Raw genomic sequence first — 20,989 nt, 5'->3', positions numbered from 1 at the left:
CAATAAGAGATGCCAGAACAAATGGTAGATTGACAAAGAATAAAATTATCCGCTGTAGGCTGCAATCCTAAACAGATTTTATTGGGATGTGAGTTCTATTGGACATACAGTAGTAGGACTTACCGTACTTCTAAGTAAACATACATAAGATTGTGTTGTATGACTAATGTGCAGTGTGAACCTATGCATGTTCACTCAGAAATCTGTCTCACCATGTCCAGGGAGTGGGCATAAAATTGCACTGTAGGGCTGCAACCAACACACTTACCTGGAAGTAAGTCCCACTGAAGTCAGTGGAACCCACTTCTGAGTAGACATGAATGCTCAATGGTAGGAGGCTTTTGTTAATTCTGAGTGGCACAAGGCAAAGATTACTCCCAAGTCTGTTGAACCTGTGATAAAATCCATCAAGTAATATTTCAAGTAATATTTTAAGCTAATATTTTAAGCTAATATTTTAATATTTTAATCAGATTTGTTGGGACTTTTACATTTGGGGCACAAGTCTATGTGCATTCTTAAAAAGCATGGCTGTTCCTTGAGTTGGTTTTGTTTAATACCTACTTTATTTAAATAATTAAGTATTTTCATAGCAACAATGGAAACATAGCAAGGGCCTTGCTGGGTCCCACCAAAGGCCCATCTAAGCCACCATTTTGTTCTCTGGCCAACCAGATGGGAAGCCCACAAGCATTCCTGTGCATTTGCATATGCAGCATTCCAGTGTGGGATCTTGCAACACATGGAAAAACACGGATGTGGATAATAGGTCCACTCCTCTGCCTGTAAAGGTACATACGGAAGAAGATACAGCTTAAGATTCTAACAGCATATGGAGTTGCTCAGTGGTGATTGCTGTTGACAAATACAGATGCAAATAAGCTGCCACAGCATTCATACCAGATTACATACAAGAGACCTGGATACCAGTGCAAATACTGACAAATTTTCTGTAGACTTTTTAAAAAATATTCTAAACAAAGTAATAATAAAAGTAAAAATTGTGCACCCCACCCCCAAGACCACAACCCATCGTAACTATCCCAAAATTTTAACACTTTCTGAGATGGTTTGATTCCTTTCTGTTTTAACAGTACAAATTCTACAAATAAGTTCAATATCTCCTCAAAATCATTTCTCCATATTCCCCATCTTGCCTCAATTTATCATTAATAGCTATATCTCCCACCTCTTTATACCATTCTTCCACCTTGCCCCTTCCACTTCCTAGCTCTAACAACTCATGCCACTGTTAATAAATTTGTGAGCAAGTCCTTCATAGCCTATGTACATTCCACCCTGTCAAAAATTGATAACAATGAATGGACTTTCAGCTTTAACCCTGTGATTTGTCTTATCTCCTTAAAACACCCTGTGCCAAAATTTTTGTATGTATTTATACCCCCATCACATGTGAACATAAGTCTCAGTTTCCTGCCATCCCCTGCAACATAACACTGAATATTTCTTGTTTGTGTGATTTAATCTTGCTGGTATTAAATACCACCCCCATATTAACTCATTGTAATTTTCTTTTAACCTTGCAGACATCATTTTCAGAATGCATTTCTCCCATATTTTCCCCTAGCTGTGACGATTTACCTGACCTGTTACCTCCTTTTCCACACCTCTTTTAGTTGATTGTGTTAATCCTCCGATTCTACTAATATTTTTTATAAATTTTACTGGTTTCCCCTTTCTTCATCTCCCTTTTAAAATCATTTTTTAAAAAAGTGTTGCTCTCTGCATTTCTTGTTTCCCCTTAACCACTTCTTTGTCCATTGCCCCAGTTGTACACAGTTAAACCAAGTTATTTTACCGTATTTTTTGCTCTATAAGACTCACTTTTTCCCTCCTAAAAAGTAAGGGGAAATGTGTGTGCGTCTTATGGAGTGAATGCAGGCTTTGCAGCTATCCCAGAAGCCAGAACAGCAATCCCTCTTGCTGTTCTGGCTTCTGAGATTCAGAATGTTTTTTTCTTGTTTTTCTCCTCCAAAAACTAGGTGCGTCTTGTGGTCTGGTGCGTCTTATATAGCAAAAAATACGGTACTTCATGTTAGAGCTCTTGTTTTTTGCTTCTCATTTTTTCCAGCCATTCCTTTATTTTGAATATTTTCTTCTCTTTTGCTTCTTTTTCAACTTCCTTATTTAAACTTACTAGGAAGTCTTCTATCATCACCACTAGAATTAGTGGGTAATTTACTGGTGTCAGTTTTCCTTTATATTTCGCCCATATCTCAATGATATTTCTTAATATGGGATTTTCAATATTCTGCCACTGTTGTCAATTTGGTTTGATAAAAAATATATTCTCAGCCAAATGAGCACCAAGTAAATACTACTAGCAAATTGCTTTCCTCAGGGCCATGACTTTGCTGCCATCTGTTGTTCTTGCTGTTGTTACTACTCATCTCTTGTTTACACTAAAAAGCAATTATAGGGAGGGAATCTGAAACATTCTATGGAGGTATCTGTGCTGCTGTTGCCAAGGTAGAATTCAAAATGTGAAAAGATGCAAGATTATCATCTTGTTTTCTCATACATAGACAACTTGTACACATTATGGTTGAAACAAATGACACACACCCATTTTGTTCACTGTGGAGTAATATGTATCTATGGCCTTCCCAGCAGATTAGTTCGTTGTTACTGTTTCTTGTGTTTTGTTGTTCACACTGCAAATAATTATTTAACACACACTTAGATATTATGTGTGTGAAAGTAGCCCATGTTTTTCATCACATGCACTAGATTCCCATCTTCCCATCCCATCTGTCCTTTTCCCACACTGTAATAAGTTTACATAAATGTGGTCCTTAGGTATCTTATTAAGGTAAAGGTAAAGGTACCCCTGCCCATACGGGCCAGTCTTGCCAGACTCTAGGGTTGTGCGCTCATCTCACTCTATAGGCCGGGAGCCAGCGCTGTCTGCAGACACTTCCGGGTCATGTGGCCAACGTGACGAAGCTGCTCTGGCAAACTAGCACCAGAGCAGCACACGGAAACGCCGTTTACCTTCCCGCTAGTAAGCGGTCCCTACTTATCTACTTGCACCCGGGGGTGCTTTCGAACTGCTAGGTTGGCAGGCGCTGGGACCGAGCGACGGGAGCGCACCCCGCCGCGGGGATTCGAACCGCCGACCTTTCGATCGGCAAGTCCTAGGCGCTGAGGCTTTAACCCACAGCGCCACCCGCGTCCCGTAGGTATCTTATTAGTCTAGCCCAAAATTTTTTTTCCAAGGAAGATGCTTCAGAACCACGTGATTCTAAAGCCCACATTCTTTGTACAGTGGTACCTCAAGTTACAAATGCTTCAGGTTACAAACTCCGCTAACCTGGAAGAGTTACCTCAAGTTGAGAACTTTGCCCCAGGATGAGAACGGAAATCGTGTGCCTGCGGCGCAGCGGCAACAAGAGGCAAAAGCACACCTCTAGTTAAGAACACTTTCAGGTTAAGAACGGATCTCCGGAACAAGTTAAGTTCGTAACTAGAGGTGCCACTGTAACTGAAATACCTGGCTACAAATCCAAACTTGACTGCACAGCTGTGCAAAAAGTAGTCATTATGCTATGGCATCTTGTTATTTAACCATCCGAGAACAAGGCTTTAAATTAACATTATGAAAACAGAGCAGGATGCTCTCAGTGGACGGGGTTTCCTGGATCTGCAAATCCAAGAACCGACTGCCCAAAGGCAGAACAGCTGCTGTACTGCAAAGGTGTGAGTGTATCCTCAGACAGAACAGGCAGCCTCTGGGACCCAAACTAACCCCTGATCTGCCAGGGAAATGTGGATTATTTTCAGCCTTTGTGCATTAGCAAGGTACCGTGTGAAGCATTAGTACAATGACAGAAAACTAGCACATTATTTTGAAATATTGTGCTCGTAAACCCAAAATATTTATTATCCTGAGTAAGTGGTGCGTTTTTTAAAAATTCACAACACACCTCCGTAGCTAATACAGATTAAAAATAAATGGATGTTGGTTTTAGACAGGATGGGGTAATAGACTAAAATAAGAAAGCCAACCACAAGAATGAATTATTTTTCAGCAACCTTTCTAAATGAAAAGTTGTATTTTAATGTCTCAGATGGCATGCTGCTTAGAAAGATAATTTATAGATGCCTTTGGAAAAGTAATTAAATACCTGAGAATGTTACAATGTTAACACCACAATAATGATAACAGCTCCATAATATGTTTAGCAGTTGTCACATCACCAGTCACTGGGCTGCCCAAGTATTTAATGGTAACACAACTCAAGCACATTGCTGCACTGAAAAAAGACAGTGAAATGCAAATAGAAACTATGCCTATTAAATTAAATTATTAAATTAAAGGGGGGGGTGTGCTCACTATATTGTATTGCACTTCTGACAGATTATTATCAAAGAGGTGAGTGAGCAGTTGCCAGAATATTTCAGTTCAACTTGCAGGTTAAAAAGGAACGTTGTCATTTTGGCTAAGATTAAAACACCACACAGGCCCTAGGAAGAGGCAGAGCTTTATGGGGAAGGCTGAGGACTAGAAAGAGATCACAGGAGACAGTTAAAACTAAGGGGTGGAGAGACCAGGGCAAGGTGGCCGGTGGAAGCATTCAGCAAGGCAATGGAAGAAGAAAGAGGAACCTGGGAAAAGAGCTGGGACGTGAGACTTGAGGAAAAGCAGAGAAACGGGAAGAAGGTTCCAGGGATAAATATTCCACCATACCACAGACAACATTTCAAGTTGCAATCTCCAAGTTTCCACTTAGCTGACACATACATTTATCCTATGGGGGGGAAACTAGGATGCATAACAGAGTTCTGAAGAAACAATGACTGCTGGAGCTGGAGGGGAAAGTGCAAATGGGACCAAACCTCACAGAATAACAGGCTTTGCAAGCACCTGTCTCATCAACAATGCAAGCAGATGTATGAAAGTAAGAGCTGTCATCTACTACTTGTTTCAGAAGAACACTGTTGGAAGAGGGTGGTTTAAGTAGAGAATGAGCAAGGAAAGCCCCCCCCCCCTCCATACCCTGCTTCTCCACCGAAAGATTTCTTTCTCTCAAGCTATTTCCAGTTTGTTTTCACACTCCACCCTCACAAACATGGATTCAGCACCACACAGACGGAGCAGCAGTTGGGGGTAGATAGGAATGGAGAAGTGGCAGGCAGAGAAAGGCTAAGACAGCCCTCACACTGCTGCTTTTACCTAAACTGGCCCCCCTCAAGCTGTCCCCCCCCATTTTAAAGAAGCAGTGAATGTATCCACATGCAATGGTAACTTAATTCTAACAAAACTACAATGAACAGTAATGCAGGAAAGGAAGTTTCCCTGTTGTGGCTTCTCCTGAAACTGCAGTACTCAGCACCCTAGAAGGGGCGATGCAGCCAGCAGACAACGGCCAAGGTGGTGGGCTGAAACGTCACCTACTGCTTTGGACCAGCCAGCTAATGGCAGGCTTCCAGGGAGAGTATTCTTGCTGTGCTAGAAGACAAGGGACACAAAACAGGTAAAGCAATACATTTTCTTCAGTACCGTGTTGCACCTCTGGGGAGAACTTGCAAGCCTTTCAACTTTCCTTAGAGTCCGTATCAAAAGTACCCAAGAAAGGAAGAGCTCAGTCCAGACCAGAATCTTTCCTAAATATGGTGCCCTGTGCAAGGCCAAAACTTGGTGCCCCCAAAATGCATCTTCTCAATTTTGCAACCCCTTTGCTTGGCGCTCTGTGTGGGGCAACTGCCTGAACCATCCTAAATCCGGAGCTGCCCCCCACCTGCCAAGCTGCCTTCTCCCCCCAGACGGGAGCCTGGGGCTGGAGCGGAGGCCCTCTGCCTGGAAAGCAGCCCCTCCAGCCACAGAGCCGGGTCTGCGGAGAAGTTGGCCAGATTGGGACCGGGGGGTGCAGAACCCCCCGCCCATGGTGCGCCCCCCCGGCAGCTGCAAGGGGCGGGCGAGAGGCGGGGGCGGCCCAACAGGCCGCGTCTCCTCGGGGCGCCTCCGGGAAAGAATCCTGCCGCTGCCGGGGCGTCACAGCGGTCCGGGGGGGCAGCAGAACAGACCCCTCTGGCCCCGGGGGGGGGCTGGCCAAAGAACGCCAAGGAAACTTCTGGAGTTTCTCGTCCGCGGTCTCGGGGGGGCTGCTGACCCCCCCCCTCGCACGGAGCCTGGCCCGGGACCCTCCGCCTCCACCCGGCCGCCCGGAGAGCCGCGAACCAAGCCGGATTCTTCCGCCGGCCCTACCCCGACCACGCATGCGCGTTGCAACGGCGGAGGCGGCGCCAAAGGGAGGCGGGGCGAAGGGTTTTCCAACGACACCAGCGGCTCCCCAGCGCAGTTTCCGACAGGCCTGGAGGAGGAGCCGAAGGAGCCCGCGTCTGGCGCCGCTTTGTTTTAAAGGCTTGGAGGGAACCGCGTCAAAACACAAGATTAAAACACAAAATCGGAATAAAACAAGAACCGCCTCCCTCCCACCCCGCGTTCCCAAGGATAAGGGACGTTGGTCAGCCGAAGGCAGAAATGAAGAGAAAGGTTTTCACCTGGTGTCTTAAGGTGCCTCATGGAGGTACCAGGTGAGCCTCTCGGGGGAAAGCGTGCCTGTAGAACTCTTTCCCTTGAAATACCTCGCAATAAGTGAAGATGCAGCAATGGATCACAGAACTGTAGAGTTGGAAGGGACCCCAGGGTCATCTAGTCCAGCCCCTGCAAGGCAGGAACTGTTAAGCTGTGGGTGAACATATCAGACGACACAGACAGCTCTTGTTTATTCACAGGCAAGAAGAGAACTGAACTGACGGGTTCAGCCAGCCTGCTTATGTAGAGCTCCACTAGAACACAACAGTAACCACTTTCTGTAACCATCCAATCACTGAACGCCACTTTCAATCCCTTATTTGCATATGTGGACCTGAGTGAAAACTACAGTATCCCTCTGCTCGCCCAGGGTGAGAACTTCAGTACACAACATTACCTATTGTGGAGAAAGGCCTGTGAATAAAATACCTACTTCTCATTAAAAAAGAAGACTGCTATGGCTTCTAAACCTTGACTTATATAGTATTCACTGGCTGTGGGTCATGATGTTTGCATCTTGCACTGGTTTGTTGACTGATTATGAATGCCTGAAAACCACACTGCTTTCCTCCTCCTCCTTTCAGGCATCCTGACAGTTCTGGGGAATTCAGCTGTCCTGGCAGCAGCTGTGAAGCGCTCCTCCCATCTCAGGTCACCTGAGCTCCTGACGGTTAATTTGGCCATCAGCATGACCCTCAGATTAAGAGTCTCAGGCTCCACTGACTGAGCGGGGGACCCATTCCAATTTTCATCTGGTTTTAAGAGCGTTGGGGTGCAGGGTGAGTGACAAGCCCCACTTTGGGAGCCCCAAAATGGTGAAAGCAAAAACTCCATTAGTATTTTGTTGGTGGAAAAGGTTTTGTGCCTTTAAAGGCTGTTTAAACAGAAAATGAACAGCTTCAACCCTCCATGGAGGAGACTCAGGCTATGTACAAACAATATATTTGAACCAGATTTCCAGTCCATTTCTCCCGCTTAAAGAATTCCGGGCACTGCTGCTGTAGTTCTGCGAGGGGAAAACTACAATGCCCAGAACTCTTTGAGGCAAAGAATGTGCTTCCAATGTGCTTTAAAATACAGTGTTTATACGTAATTGGCTTGAATTTCTGCCTGTTTTAAACGCCTTTTAACAAAGCTATTCACACAGTTCCCTTTTAACATACCTCCCTTACTATCTTTTAAAAAGATTTATCTGTAATCATATTCTCTCTTTTCTCCTTCTATCCTGAAAAATCATATTAAAACCCTTGGGCGGCAGGGAGGGAAACATAGAAAATCATTAAAAAAAACAAAAATCGCCCATTTCTATTCAAGCAACCAGAGCGGAAACAGGATCTTGCACTGAATGTCCCTCGGTATGTCATCATAGTCAAAAGTGCAATGTAGAGCAATGCAGAAGCATCTGCAAACCTGCCCTGATTTATTGACAGTTCCCCCATGTTTCCCCACCATTCTTAACCTGCATGTGGAAATTTCTGATCAGAACCAGAAGTGTGCAGTTGTCTCTCTGTCTGTCTTCTCTATGGTGGAAGGAGGAGTTCTGTCTTTCTGTTTGCTCTCCCAAGCACTGCTGAATGTGTGGCGCCCTCAGAGGCACTATTGATTTTCAGGACTCCTGTAATAAGATGCAGACTCGGAGTAAGGGAGGCTCTGACACTTTTGACCCACCAAACTTCTGCTGTTGAAAAAGCAGTCAGCTTTTTGAGTTATGAAAAGTTAGAAGGATCATGGGCAGCCCCATACGACACAAGCTTTTACTGTAAAGTAAATTCTGCTGAATTCAGTGTGGAACCCACTTGCAAACAAATGAACACAGAACTGAGGCCTTAGGCTTAACACACCTGCTTAAATTTGTGAAAGTCAAAAGTGGCTAAATAAATGGTGAAAACTTGGCTTCTATCATCTAAAGTTGGTTGAAAGGACACCCTGTTGTGTTGTTTAGTCAGAGATGGATACGAAATACAAAAGAGTATTATCTTCCCAAGTGATGCCGCCTTGGCCGCTCTGAGCGAGGGCAACCTTTCCAGACCCTTTATTTCCCTGGCAGATACTTGGGCTAGAAACTCCCTTACGCTAAGTAGAATGAGATGGCTGTAGCTGTAAGCAACAGGCATCTTGGAGCAGGCACAGCATATGCCGCCTGGCAATCCCAGCAGATAGGAGAGGCTTGTTGCTGCCCATCAGCTGTCATCCTCTTATGACAGGCTGCCATTCCTCAAGTACTTGAGGAAACTGAGTTGGCCACACCTGGCTGGCACCAGGGGAGCTTGAGAACATAAGAAGCATAGAACTGTAGAGCTGGAAGGGACCCAGCCGATCATCTAGTCCAACCCCTGCAATGCAGGAATATATGGCTGGCCCATCTGGGGATCAAACCTGCCACCGTGGCAATTCATTTGTTAAGAGGATGGGGGAAAGGGAACAGTTCTTCATAAGGATCAGAATAAATGGGGCTGAAATTGCGCCCTTGAAAGCACCATCCTGGATTTGGAAAACTGATTTGCACCCAGGAGCCATGGGTGCAAATGCTGTTTGCACCCATGGCTCCTGGGTGCAAACAGCATTTATTGTGGGGCAGGCTTTATTTTGAAGGCTAAGGGCAGAGCCGAGTTATCTGTGACACAATTGGTCAGTTAGTTCAGTATTTTTATTGATTTACTTGATTTAGAGGGGGCAGCTCCCTCCCTCGCCTCCCTGGCTATGCCCATGCCAGGAGCCTGACACATCGTCTTGGGTGTGGTGATGCTTTCAAAAAAGCAATCCCCAATATTCATTTTCTTTCGTTTTATGAACTGGTTTTATAATGTGGTTTGGTTTCATAATGTGTTAAAGAAAGCAATAATATTTTGCTATCATCATAATAGCTTCTACGGATAAATTTGACTAAGAAAACTTAGTTGCGTCCCTTAAGAGGAGCAGGGCTTGTGGCTGCTGGTTTTCTCAGGGCCCAGGGGTGCTGCATCGCAAGGTTCATTGTGACATCTCCCTCTGCTCACTGGTTGTCAGAGCTCTAGAAGGCCTGGGATCTCCTATGCTTGATCATTCTGTGCTTGTGAGAGTAGAGAGAGCATGTAAGTAGGATTTCTTTCAGCATATCGGACCCTCTTAATTGAGGGTCCGTGTTGCGCACAGGCCATAGGTGCAGCCCCCCTTCCTTGGGAGTGGTGGTGTGATCGAGGGGGGCCTTTAAAAGGCAGCGACGCAGCGTTGGGGGGGTTTACCTGGGTTTGCGCTGCCAAACACCTGCCCACCCACCCTCGATTTAGGTTTGTGCTTTGGCCTTGCTCTGGACTTCGGTTGGTCGCCTGTTTTGGAACAGGGGCCGGGTAGGAATTTTTTCCATTTGGCAGATTTGTACTGGCCTCTTGGTTTTCGCCTACCTCTTAGCAATTGTCACAACTTTGTAAGGTTTGGCAGTAAGGCATTGGCTTAGTGAAATGTGTGTGTGTGGGGGGAGGAGCGGCCATCACCTGCCCCTCCAGGTACAAGGGTATTCCGCTAAAGGAATCCGCAGGTCCGGATCTCGTCCAAAGTCTGCTTGGGAGGCTAGGGCCATGCCAGGACCCAGCGGGAACCCCGGGGTGAGTTTCAGTTGGTCGCCATTGATGGAGCTCCCTCTGTTGGTGGTTTACTCTTCCAGACTTCCTGCAAGGTGGGCAGGAGTCAGATATAGTTATTGCCAATGCCTAAGCCAGGCATGCCCAAAGTCCGTTTCGGGGGCCTAATTCGCAAGTAAAGTATGGATTAACCAGTGAAACACAATGGCAATACATCCAATTGAAACATATGTTGGAAAGGCAGTTTGGCCCTGATGCTATAGCAGCATCGGAAACACCCATGTTGCTACAAGATTTAATCTCTGCAGCAAAAACAAAAAACTCTACACTTGCACTCTATAAAACTCTACTCAACAGGAAGAAATATGATTTAAAATATGATAGACAAAAATGGAGTGAAGAGTTAGGGGTCCAGATAACAAATAATATATGGGAGTCAAGTATAAAATCAACAGAAATAGCCTCTGTGGATCTAAGACTAAGACTTCTTCAACAGAAAATAATATTCAGAGTCCACTGGACTCCAGCAAAACTATACCAGAAGAAAATAACAAGTCCAGACAACTGCTGGAGATGTGGGAGTAAAAATGCGAACTTAGTACATATGATGATTAAATGCCCGATAATAAGATCATTTTGGTGTGAGGTGAGGATATTTATAGCAAGAGTAATAAAAAGAAATTGTGATTTAGCGGAATTAAATTTAATTCTAAATTATATTCTGGAAACGTGGGAGATTACAAGGGGTCAAAACAAATGGATGTACCGTGCCATATTAGAAGCAAAAAAACATGTTTTGATGATTTGGAAGAGCCGCAAAAAGATTCCATTGAGCACATGAATTGATAATATGGACAGACTAGCTACATACAAACAAATTGCATGTGGACGCAAATTAAGAATGGATAAATATGAAGAAATCTGGAAGGAATATTTAAGCGATAAGGCGGATAATGGTGGGAAGTAGGGGGAGGAGAGAGAGGCAGGAAAATATTGTTAAAAAGGTGTAGTCATAGGTATATCAGTGTATCCAAATCTGAATTGTCAAACTGTGTTATTAGTGTTATTATGGTTTTTGTTGTCCGTTTCGGGGGCCTATTTCCTGGGGTAAAATCACTGGAAAAACCCTCAACAATTAAACCCAATACCACTCACATTGCTGTACGCAATCAAGTTGTGGCCTAAATTTTGCCCATTCACCTTCAGAGTCAAATTCTGTCTGAGTGTGTTCTCCTTCTTCTTGGGGTGCGCCGGGGCCTTGATGCGCAACTGAATTCTGTGGTGATGGGGAGCTTAGAGGCGTGAATGCAAAAAGCAGTTTCGGGACTAGATCAGGAGAGGACAAACTGTGAGCCCCATTTCTCACATTTTTCTCTTTCTTTTCTAGGCTTACCAGATTGCGAAAAGCCATTTTGCGGATGGCAAGGAAAAATAAAGTTTGCCCTGTTCCCGAGTCCTCCCCCCCGCCCCCCTGCCCCCCCTGCCGGCCCCTCTTCAAAAGGACTTCCAAGGTAAAACCTTTCAGCCTATAGAAGCTGATTCCAGTCCCTGAGATTTCTCAGGAAAGGTCTCTGTCTGAGGCCTTTTGAGCTGTAGATCATCATATCCCATGTGGCTCTTTCTTTCCCTGTAGGCTCAGGCAAAAACGAAGGAAAGTCCCCCTGAAGGTAATGTCTATTTCTAGGGATGTCTTCAGAAAGTCCCTCTCTCTCTCTCTGTGTAAGAAGCCTCTCTAACTGGCAGCCTTCTCTTCTTTCCCTTTCAGAAGAGCTCATCCTGGAAGACCTGGAGGAAGAGGAGGAAGAGACGGGGCGGCACTGGGGCACCTTAATCCATCGTTAACGGTTCTTGGCTGTTGTCAAGTTGTGCTTCTGTGTCTTTCCTTGAAGGTTGCGGAGATGACATGGTGGTAGCGCAGCCTTGTCCCGCTGCCTCTGAGCAGGCGCCACCCCAGGCCAAGGCCGTTTGCTGGGCCCAGCCGTGGAAGCAGCCCCTGCCAGGTACTGGGGGGGAGGCTGTGGTCCAGAGCATCTCTCCCAGGCTCAGGGGGTCCAGGTGTGGGACTAGAGAGAGGTTTGGGATGGGGGAAAGGCATTCAGCTGTGAACCTCACTATGGGAAGTCAGGCTCTCAGCCTGATTTCCTTCACTGAGGGCAAAGGGGTGGGGATTAGGAAGCTAAGGAAAACCAGAAGAAAAAAACAACCATTTTTTAAATAAAACCTGAATATATATCTAAGGCAGGAGGGAAGCCAGAAGCAGCCACAACATTTTTTTTGTATTTTAGGTTTTTGTACACAGTCTTGTGGGCCTCGGGCTTTTAAGCAATTTATAAATTTGTGAAATAAATTTTAAAAAAATTATTTGCACCTATTGTTTCAATTTACTGTTCGCACCAAAGGTAACTATCAGAATATATTGTACTAGGATGATTTTACAGATTCCCGAGTTGGAAGATGTCATCGGTAGGAGGCAATGTTCCTCTCTGTACTCTACTTTCTGGGCACCCATATTGTCTAACCTAAATGCCGGCAGCAGCCTTCAGCAGTGCATGCTGGTGCCTAGTGTTTTGTTGTCGCTCTTCTCTGTGAAAACAGAAGTGTGGGTCTGCATGCAGTGTTAGGTTTTGTGCATTCTTCTTTCCCATATTGTTTGACACTTCCTTCGCTTTCTCTTCCTAGACACCCCGTGAAGTGGCCCAGCAGGCGATAGATGTGCATTGCGTGGGGGTGAGCACCTTGGCTGCTGGCCACAAAAGGGCTTGTCCCTTGGCCGCCCAGACATTCTCCTCGTGTCCGGAGGCGTCATCCCTCCCCAGGTACTGTGCACCACCTAGTGCTAATCCAAAGATGGCTTGTTGTGAGAAGATTAAATTGTTCCCGGTGAGGTGGGGTCTCCATCTACTTTTTCCTCCTCCTCCTCCAGGCAAATGAACACCATTGAAAGGCTTTTGAAATAGCATCTAGCTTTTGAAATGTGGAAATCCTTCAGCAAATTTTGGAAAGCATTGTAGTTTCTAGGTTTAGGGTTCAGAGAACAATGCAGTTGAGAAGCAGCCTCCCAAAAGCTTTCGAAAACTGTTAATATAATCAAATAATTTAAAAATCATTTTTAAATTTAAAAATATTCGTAAACATTTTAAGAAATGAAGAAAAAAGGGACCAGTTTCCTTTACTGAAATAGAAAATATATAATTTTTTTTTCTTCCAGAATTTGCTTTTTTTCCGGGGGTGGGGGTGGGGTGGGTTATAAACAAGAATAATGTTATACAAATGAGTACACTGTACCAAGTATTCTTATGTCATTTGTATATCACAAAAATAGCATAATAAATGTGGAAATATGTCTACTACATATTTTTCATTATTAGTGGTCAATGTAGAAGTTCTTGGTTCATGAATTGGTTTGAACAGTTAGGAAGAAGAAGGGAAGAAAGGGCTGGAGGGGGGAATGGTGATTGGAGTGGGGTTGAATTTGCTTTTCTGCTTTGAATCTCTTGACCTTGGTATAATTGTTGCACCTGGCAAAAGATTCGTATAGAGCCACAAGTCTCTGGTTGTCTTGGAGCAGAGGTGAAAATGTTCACCACTTTTGATGATTTCATTCTTTATGTTAGATAGGATAACACCTAGAGCAGAGATTGCTTGAACCTGTAGTCACTAGGACTTTGCACACATGGCGGGGTTTGCGTAGGTGAGAGCATCACTGTTTCCCCCCATAGCTAGCATACCAAGTTATTTTCCCTTCTCCATGTGTGCTACCTCCTGACCTGCCATCGCTAAACTCTGCTCTTTTAGCATATGTTCTGCAGAATTTTACTTTACAAAGTTTGCATGCATGTTTTATGTCTGTTTTTCTCCTGCACAGGATTATGACTTCTTGTATGCCTCTGGTGTTTCCAAAATATTTGGCCCTGGAACCCGAATCCCAAAAGCAGCTGTCCAGGTTCTTGATATCGAGAAATGCTTGGAAATGAGGCAGCAATCTCTGTAAACCTCTGTCTCATAACAAACTTTATATCTTATAGTTTGTGTTGATGCATTGTGATTTGTTGATAAAATTGTTAAATCATCTACAATGTCTGGTGTTTCCTTATGCTTTCTAAGAAAGTGGGAAATCATCTGCAATATTATTACATATGTATGTAAGATCTATCAAAGAATCTAAATGAAATGAGTAAATTTAAAATTTTTGCATATAAGACGGCATTATATCTGAAATACAGATCTTTGGAAATGCAAATTATAATTTAAAATAAATGTTACTGATACAGAAAGGGGGTGAAATTATGTCCTGCTGTTTCATACTGTTTGTTCACATCCTCTTGCCCTTTCGGTCCAGTCTCGTTGCCCTAGCTTTGTTTGCTTGTCAGATTGACAAATATCCATTTCCTACCCCTGGTAGTCTGCCTCAGGCACGGGCAACCTTTGGCCCTCCAGATGTTTTGGCCTACAACTCCCATGATCCCTAGCTAACAGGACCAGTGGTCAAGGATGATGGGAATTGTAGTCCAAAACATCTGGAGGGCCGAAGGTTGCCTATGCCTGATCTACCTTTTTCTTTTCCTTCTCAATAGCCTCTGTAGAGTCTGAAGTTGGTGGCCTTACGGGAGATATGGGCGGTTTCCAGTTCTGTGACCTCACAAATCCATTACTGAGATGACATGCACAAGACGGATAGAGCGACCCTTTTATGAAAAGTCCATTTTTTGTAAGGTTCTTGCTCAACAGCCTTAATAGAAGTATCAAAGGGAGAGGTGTTAACAGCCCGTTAAGCAAAGGTCTTTTCTTATTCTTCAAGACGCCTGTGCCTCTTGAGACTCCATCATTGACACCTGAGCTCAGCATCCCATACAGTCCAACAAAAGCACAAAAACAAATGCCAAGTTCACTAACATTACAATCTCTTTTAACTGCCTAAATACCTCCTCTGCCAGCTATTAATATAGCAAACTCTAATTTAGTCCATGTGCTCAAAATTCCTTGAGATTCCTCATTTCTTGCTGGCAGGTCTTTTTTTTAAAGAACAGAGACCTTGGAATTATCCTGCAAGCAGTTTATTATAAACTTCCTAGGAATTACTGCCCTTGCAGTGTTTCCCTGGGAGATTTCATGATCTGGACTTTAGAGCAATGTTTTCAAATAAGACTTCTGCAGCTGCAGCTGATGGATTTGGAACTTCTCCACTGTCTGTCTTTCTGAATGAAGAAATGTGCGCGTTATCCCTTCCTGACCAAATCACTGACACATGGCTATTGGTGGTATGCTTGGTGCTAAAGTAAACTTTCTGACTACAGCAGCACTGGAGGCGCTTAATTTCACGCCGGAAAGTTTTGCTGAAAGCATAGTAAATGAAAGGGTTGTAGGCTGTTGAGGATTTAGCAAAAAGACATGGCAACAAGGTAACGATGGGTGGTATTGATTCACTGGAGTGAAATATTGACCAGAAGCTGACTGCGGCATATGGTGTCCATGCGCTGAGGAATCCCACACTGATCAGTACAGCCATCTGTAAAAACAACCACTTATAGTTAGTTAGTTACTGGCTGGCTTTTTATATTTTCTCCTTCTCTATCTGTTATTTTGAATCAGTGAGAGAGAAATGAAGGATTAGTGCTTTAACATTTAAGAGATATTTAAACAATTGGCTTTTGCATTCATTTTAGGCTGTCCATTTTATCCTAAGACCCAAAAGCAGTATCCTCTGCACTACAGCAGCCCTCCAGCAGAATAAAATAACACAAGATCAGGATAAGAAATTAAGAACAGCATCCTTTGTGTTTATCAGATGCTTTACATCATAATGGAATGTCACCTGTTTCAAATTATAGTCCTATAGAAGAAAATATGCCAGAACCTCAGCATCTCATACAATAGCAATATATATACCACGTGCTTCCTCTATGAGCCCATGTATTGCAAGATCTGAGAGTCTTACAGTATACAGGTTCATCATTAAGTTAGTCCCCAGTATGTATGTGGCTGGGAAAACCCAACCAGATGGGTGGGGTATAAATATTTATTTATAATATTATTTCTCGTTAATACAATAAGCTTTCGTACCAATGAATCTAACAACTGAAAAACAGATAAACAGAGGAGTTGCTCAATGTCTGCAACTCAAATGGAACACAAACCATACATGAAGGCAAACACACACAAACAGCCCAGTCCATAGCATCCATAAGTGCTTTGGCATTTCCCCAATATTTTGACAATAATTTTAAATCTGTAAGGACAGAATCAATGTCTGAGTCAAAGGAACACTGTGTTCCTATTGCTCTTTAAAATACAAAAATACTCTGCTCACAACAAGACATACCCACCAATGTCAATTTCTTCTCCAGCTTTGCTGCATTTGAAGTCCTGTTGAAGTTCTGCATCTTTTGATAGGTTTTATGAACCTTCCAGGCTATACCCAAGTAACAGATGGTGATGGTAATTGCTGGCAGAATTGTACACAGAATGAACATGCTCAGAATAAAGGAAAGCCCATTAGCCGAGTTGTGGAACTGGCTCCAGGCTATGGTGCAGGAAGTGCCAAATGGTTCTGGGCCGTAATGCCCCCAGCCTAGCAGAGGCAACATGGCCCAGAGGGCTGCATACAGCCAGATCAAGGCAATAGAAACATGGATGACTTTTCTGTTGATTGTATTACCTAGGAAAAGAAAAGAAAGTAGACTATAGACACCAACACTATTTGAATAACATAGAAATCTGCCAGGCAATTATCCCTGTCGCTCTGTTGTCCAGCTTTCCTGGGTTTCAGACTCCCCAGGTTCTATTTGGAGATGGCAAGGACTGAACATGGGATCTTCTGCATGCCCTGTAAGCCATGACCCTTCGCTCGGGCTGTGGAGACATTATTTACATGATCTCCGTCAAAAATAACTGTTTGAGTTATGGCTATATAGATATACTTTAGAACACACTCGTCTAGTGTGATACTTTTGTGTATATTGCCTGACAACATTTACAGGCCTCCTTAAAGCATTCTCAGGGAAGCTTAGGACATTTCCATTGGTCACCAGATGTGGTTAACTATCTTTGGCTAGTAGCAGAGGTACACAGCCAATGTAAAGAAGAACAGTGTTTTTCACACCAGCACCACAGTGCCAACTCCTACATGGTATTATGCATTTCAATTTACAGCTCAAAACATGTTTACGGCCAGACTGTATATCCGCCCCCATTGTTTACTGCAGTAATGCTGAATATATCTAATCTATAAACACACAGAAAAGGTCTGATAGGCTCTTTAAAATATTATTCCCTTGGCCTTGACATGAAGTCTAAAGCTTTGAAATTGTTTCACCTTTGCCACCCTTCTGTGCTTCATTACTCACTATTGGACTTTGAAGAGTGGGTTACAAGAAAGCGGATTACAGCCATCACAGACAAGGTCATCATGCTGGCGACACCAAACAGGAAACCCATCAGGGCATAATAAATGCAAGTTGCATCGCCCCCCAGCCAGGCATGGTTCCAAGCAGAAGCAATAGCTAGGGGATACATGCTGATGGCCATTCCAAGATCGGTTACGGCCAAATTAACCGTCAGGAGCTCAGGTGACCTGAGATGGGAGGAGCGCTTCACAGCTACTGCCAGGACAGCTGAATTCCCCAGAACTGTCAGGATGCCTGAAAGGAGGAGGAGGAAAGCAGTGTTATTTACAGGCATTCACAATCAGTCAACAAACCAGTGCAAGATGCAAACATCATGACCCACAGCCAGTGAATACTATATAAGTCAAGGTTTAGAAGCCATAGCAGTCTTCCTTTTTAACAAGAAGTAGGTATTTTATTCACAGGCCTTTCTCCACAATAGTAACATGAAACAGCTTGTGAATTTATATCAGTGGATTTGTGACTGAAGGACAGGTAAGGGTCAGAGCAAAAGTGGATTCTGTTTCAGCCACAAATCAGTCACTTTCTAGCATCTAGTCTTGATACTTGTGGTATGCTCTCTTCAACACTGTAGAGTTATTATCTTGACATTGTAAAAGGTGAATTGAAATGTGCATCCAAAAGAAAATGTTGGTGGGGTCGCCTGCCATTCCACAGCATAGCAATCCCTAGAGTAGTAAGACGTGGGGAGGGCAAGAAGGCTGTCCAGTCCTGACACCCTTGTTGGTGCAAACTCTGCTCAATAGCAGATTTTCAGACAAGACAAAATGGGTGGAAGTGATCGGGAATATGGTTCTGGACACTCCCAAGCTTATGATTCCGTGGGTCTCAACGTTCAAACTCTCTCCCTCCTCCACCCCCAAACCTTGATAGCCATGCGCTCAAGGTTTCATGGCCTCAGTGAAAACTATTAAGTAGCATCTGCACTCACTTGGTCAAATTATTGATCTAGGCTGTATTCCTACACACAATTACCTGAAAGTAAGTCACAATGAAGTCATCTAGCCTTACATTTCAGTAGACGTCTATAGGATTGCACTGCCAGTTTGTTGTCAGCTCCGGACACAAAGTTGTCCTGAGCACCTTGAAAGAAGGATTAAAAGAAAGGGTGGTGTCCAGAGAAGTAGTTCCACTAGCACTAGAACTTCTGTTTGTGTACAGAACAACCCTTTCTGCTTCTCTCCTTGTGCCTGCTCCACAGATCTGCTCCGGAGGGTGAACAACAGAAAAAAAGATGGAACCCTTTCTCTACCATTTACATGATGTGAAGAGAACATCTTGTTAAGGGCCACCCCAATCTCTGCCAAGTGGTGTGAGGTTCCAGGAGTCTTTGCCCTTATCCAGGGTTCATGTTTCCATTGGAAAAATGAGGCACAGCGGAGTCTTTTAGATAATATGGTTTTACTTACTCATATATACACCTTAACCTTGATGGAGGGAGTGCAGAGGGTGAATGTAATTTTGCCAACCTTTCAGGGCAAAGTCTTCCCATTATACCTTTCAAAAACTAGCTTATGACTACAGTGTCTAGTGATGGCTTCGATAGTGGAGGGGACCATTGCAGCCACCGCAGATAAAAGCTTTCATATGACCTTTTCAGTCTCTGCACTCATTTCACAAGTCTGTGCCAACTCATCCAACAGAGATTCAGACACCATTAGGAAAATGTGTGAGGGGATCCATGTAGGATACTTGCACCTCAGCATGCCTCATGCTCATGCCCCTGTCCACAAACTCTGCTGCACATAGAAATCCTTCACCCACTAGCTGTCACCATCAAAAATAATACGTGTGTTTATCTCAAAATGCTTATGAGCTTCAGCCGACTTTGATCTGCGACCTCCTTCCCAACAGCATATTCTGCAAAACTCCATCCATCTATAGGAGCCTTTGCCACCATGGACCAACCTCCAGATATTTTGGAATGCAGTAGCAGTGCTGGCTGCAACTCGTGGGAGTTATAGTCCAAAATTATTATTATTATTTATTAAATTTGCTAGTTGCTTTTTCTTGCCCAAAGCAAGCTACTAACTAACTAACTAACTAACTAACTAACTAACTAGCTAACTAACAAAAAATGCCCACATAGATACATTAAAACCAAGCAGGGAAAGAAAAACATTTTTGAGGGCATGTGACTGATGAAGGCTGATTTAAACTAAATTTTGAATGAGCTGCTAAATCATGTACTGTATGTGTCTTTCTGTAATGCATGAAACAGTCAAATATACAACTCAGAAATTATTCAGTTTCCAGAAAAACCCTTAATAATAAATTTTTTTAAAAACCCTATATCCACACTCAAACCACACATCCTCCAACCCGTCTGAAGACAAAATAACATTACACCATAGTACCAAAACAAGAGAGAAGCAACTTTACTTTATAGCAATAAACAGTCAAACATGGAGACCTCAGTGCTGCTTGCACTATAAGTCCTCTAAATACGCAGTCCTGAATGAGCAGAAAGGCAGGACTTACCTATAACCAAAAGAAACACCCCTGCTCCATAATCCCCTGTGGGGTGCAGTCTGGAGATATAGCGCTCTTCCATGTCCCGCTGTGGAGATGGAGAAAGTTCTGAAGCCAAGGAAAGCAGGGCGGTGGGGAGCAGAGGCAACTCCTTAGCTTGGCTGCTGGGCGACAGCGACAGCGAGGACAGTCCCTGAGAAGGAAAAACCCCACCACTTTGGACGCTGGTCCCTCTGTCATGCGTTGTGGCGCATTTTAGGAGACAGGAGCTGGGGGCAACGTTCTCCACTTCTGAGAGGCACAGAAGGAAAATCAGGCAGTGTCTGCTGCTGACTCACAGCTGGCTGGCTTATAAAGTTTTCCCCCAGCCTCTCTTTTCCTCCTCCTCCCTTTCCAGTACTTTGCTGTCAAACCTTTCAGTGCAAACTCCCTTGCTACATATTCAGTGGCAAAAACCTATTAGGTAAGGAGAAATGTGACTAACAAACAACTAAGCTGGTGCTGGGTTAGAGAGAGGTAGGTTCAAATCCCTACTCAACCACAGGGCTCACTGGGTGTCCCTTGGGCCAGTCTCTCTCTCAGCCATCTCTACTTTTCTGAGTTATTGTGAGGCTAAAGGGGTGGGGGACTTTGTATGCTGCCCAATGCACCTTTGAGGAAAGGAGATAAAGGTTGTAACTAGACTAAACACATAACTGGGTTTTAACTAAGAGTTTACTAGATCATGCCCCATTGCATGAAGCAGACTAGTAGGGACAGCCTTACATGCAATTAGATTGGTTTGAAAAGCTGTTAAAATGCAAACAAGTAAAAGGTGGGTTCATTTTAAACATTATTACCTATTAGGTAAGGAGAAAATGTGACTAATAAACAACTAAGTTGGTGTTGGGTTAGTGAGGTAAGGGTAAAGGGACCCCTGACCATTAGGTCCAGTCGTGACCGACTCTGGGATCATCTTGCTTTATTGGCTGAGGGAGCCGGCGTACAGCTTCCGGGTC

General features: G+C 43.9%; 1 protein-coding gene and 1 long non-coding RNA gene across 2 annotated transcripts; one reads left to right on the top strand and one right to left on the bottom strand.

The window, feature by feature from the left end:
- Positions 1 to 12,879: 12,879 nt before the first annotated feature.
- On the top strand, positions 12,880 to 14,192 carry LOC128409865 (uncharacterized). The gene is made up of 2 exons (XR_008329328.1): positions 12,880 to 12,932; positions 13,982 to 14,192. It is a non-coding gene; the product is annotated as an uncharacterized LOC128409865 (long non-coding RNA).
- Positions 14,193 to 15,005: 813 nt separating this feature from the next.
- Positions 15,006 to 20,312, bottom strand: LOC128409861 (opsin-5-like). Its single transcript, XM_053380352.1, has 4 exons — positions 20,001 to 20,312; positions 17,460 to 17,753; positions 16,440 to 16,771; positions 15,006 to 15,622 (listed from the first exon to the last, which is right to left on the bottom strand). The coding sequence occupies exons 1-4, from the start codon at positions 20,071 to 20,073 to the stop codon at positions 15,224 to 15,226; spliced, it is 1,098 nt and encodes a 365-aa protein (XP_053236327.1). The 5' UTR covers positions 20,074 to 20,312; the 3' UTR covers positions 15,006 to 15,223.
- Positions 20,313 to 20,989: the final 677 nt, after the last annotated feature.

The sequence above is a fragment of the Podarcis raffonei genome, chromosome 3 (genome assembly GCF_027172205.1).
Source record: "Podarcis raffonei isolate rPodRaf1 chromosome 3, rPodRaf1.pri, whole genome shotgun sequence".
NCBI classification, from domain to species: Eukaryota; Metazoa; Chordata; class Lepidosauria; order Squamata; family Lacertidae; genus Podarcis; species Podarcis raffonei.
This window is presented reverse-complemented; position numbering and strand designations above follow the sequence as displayed.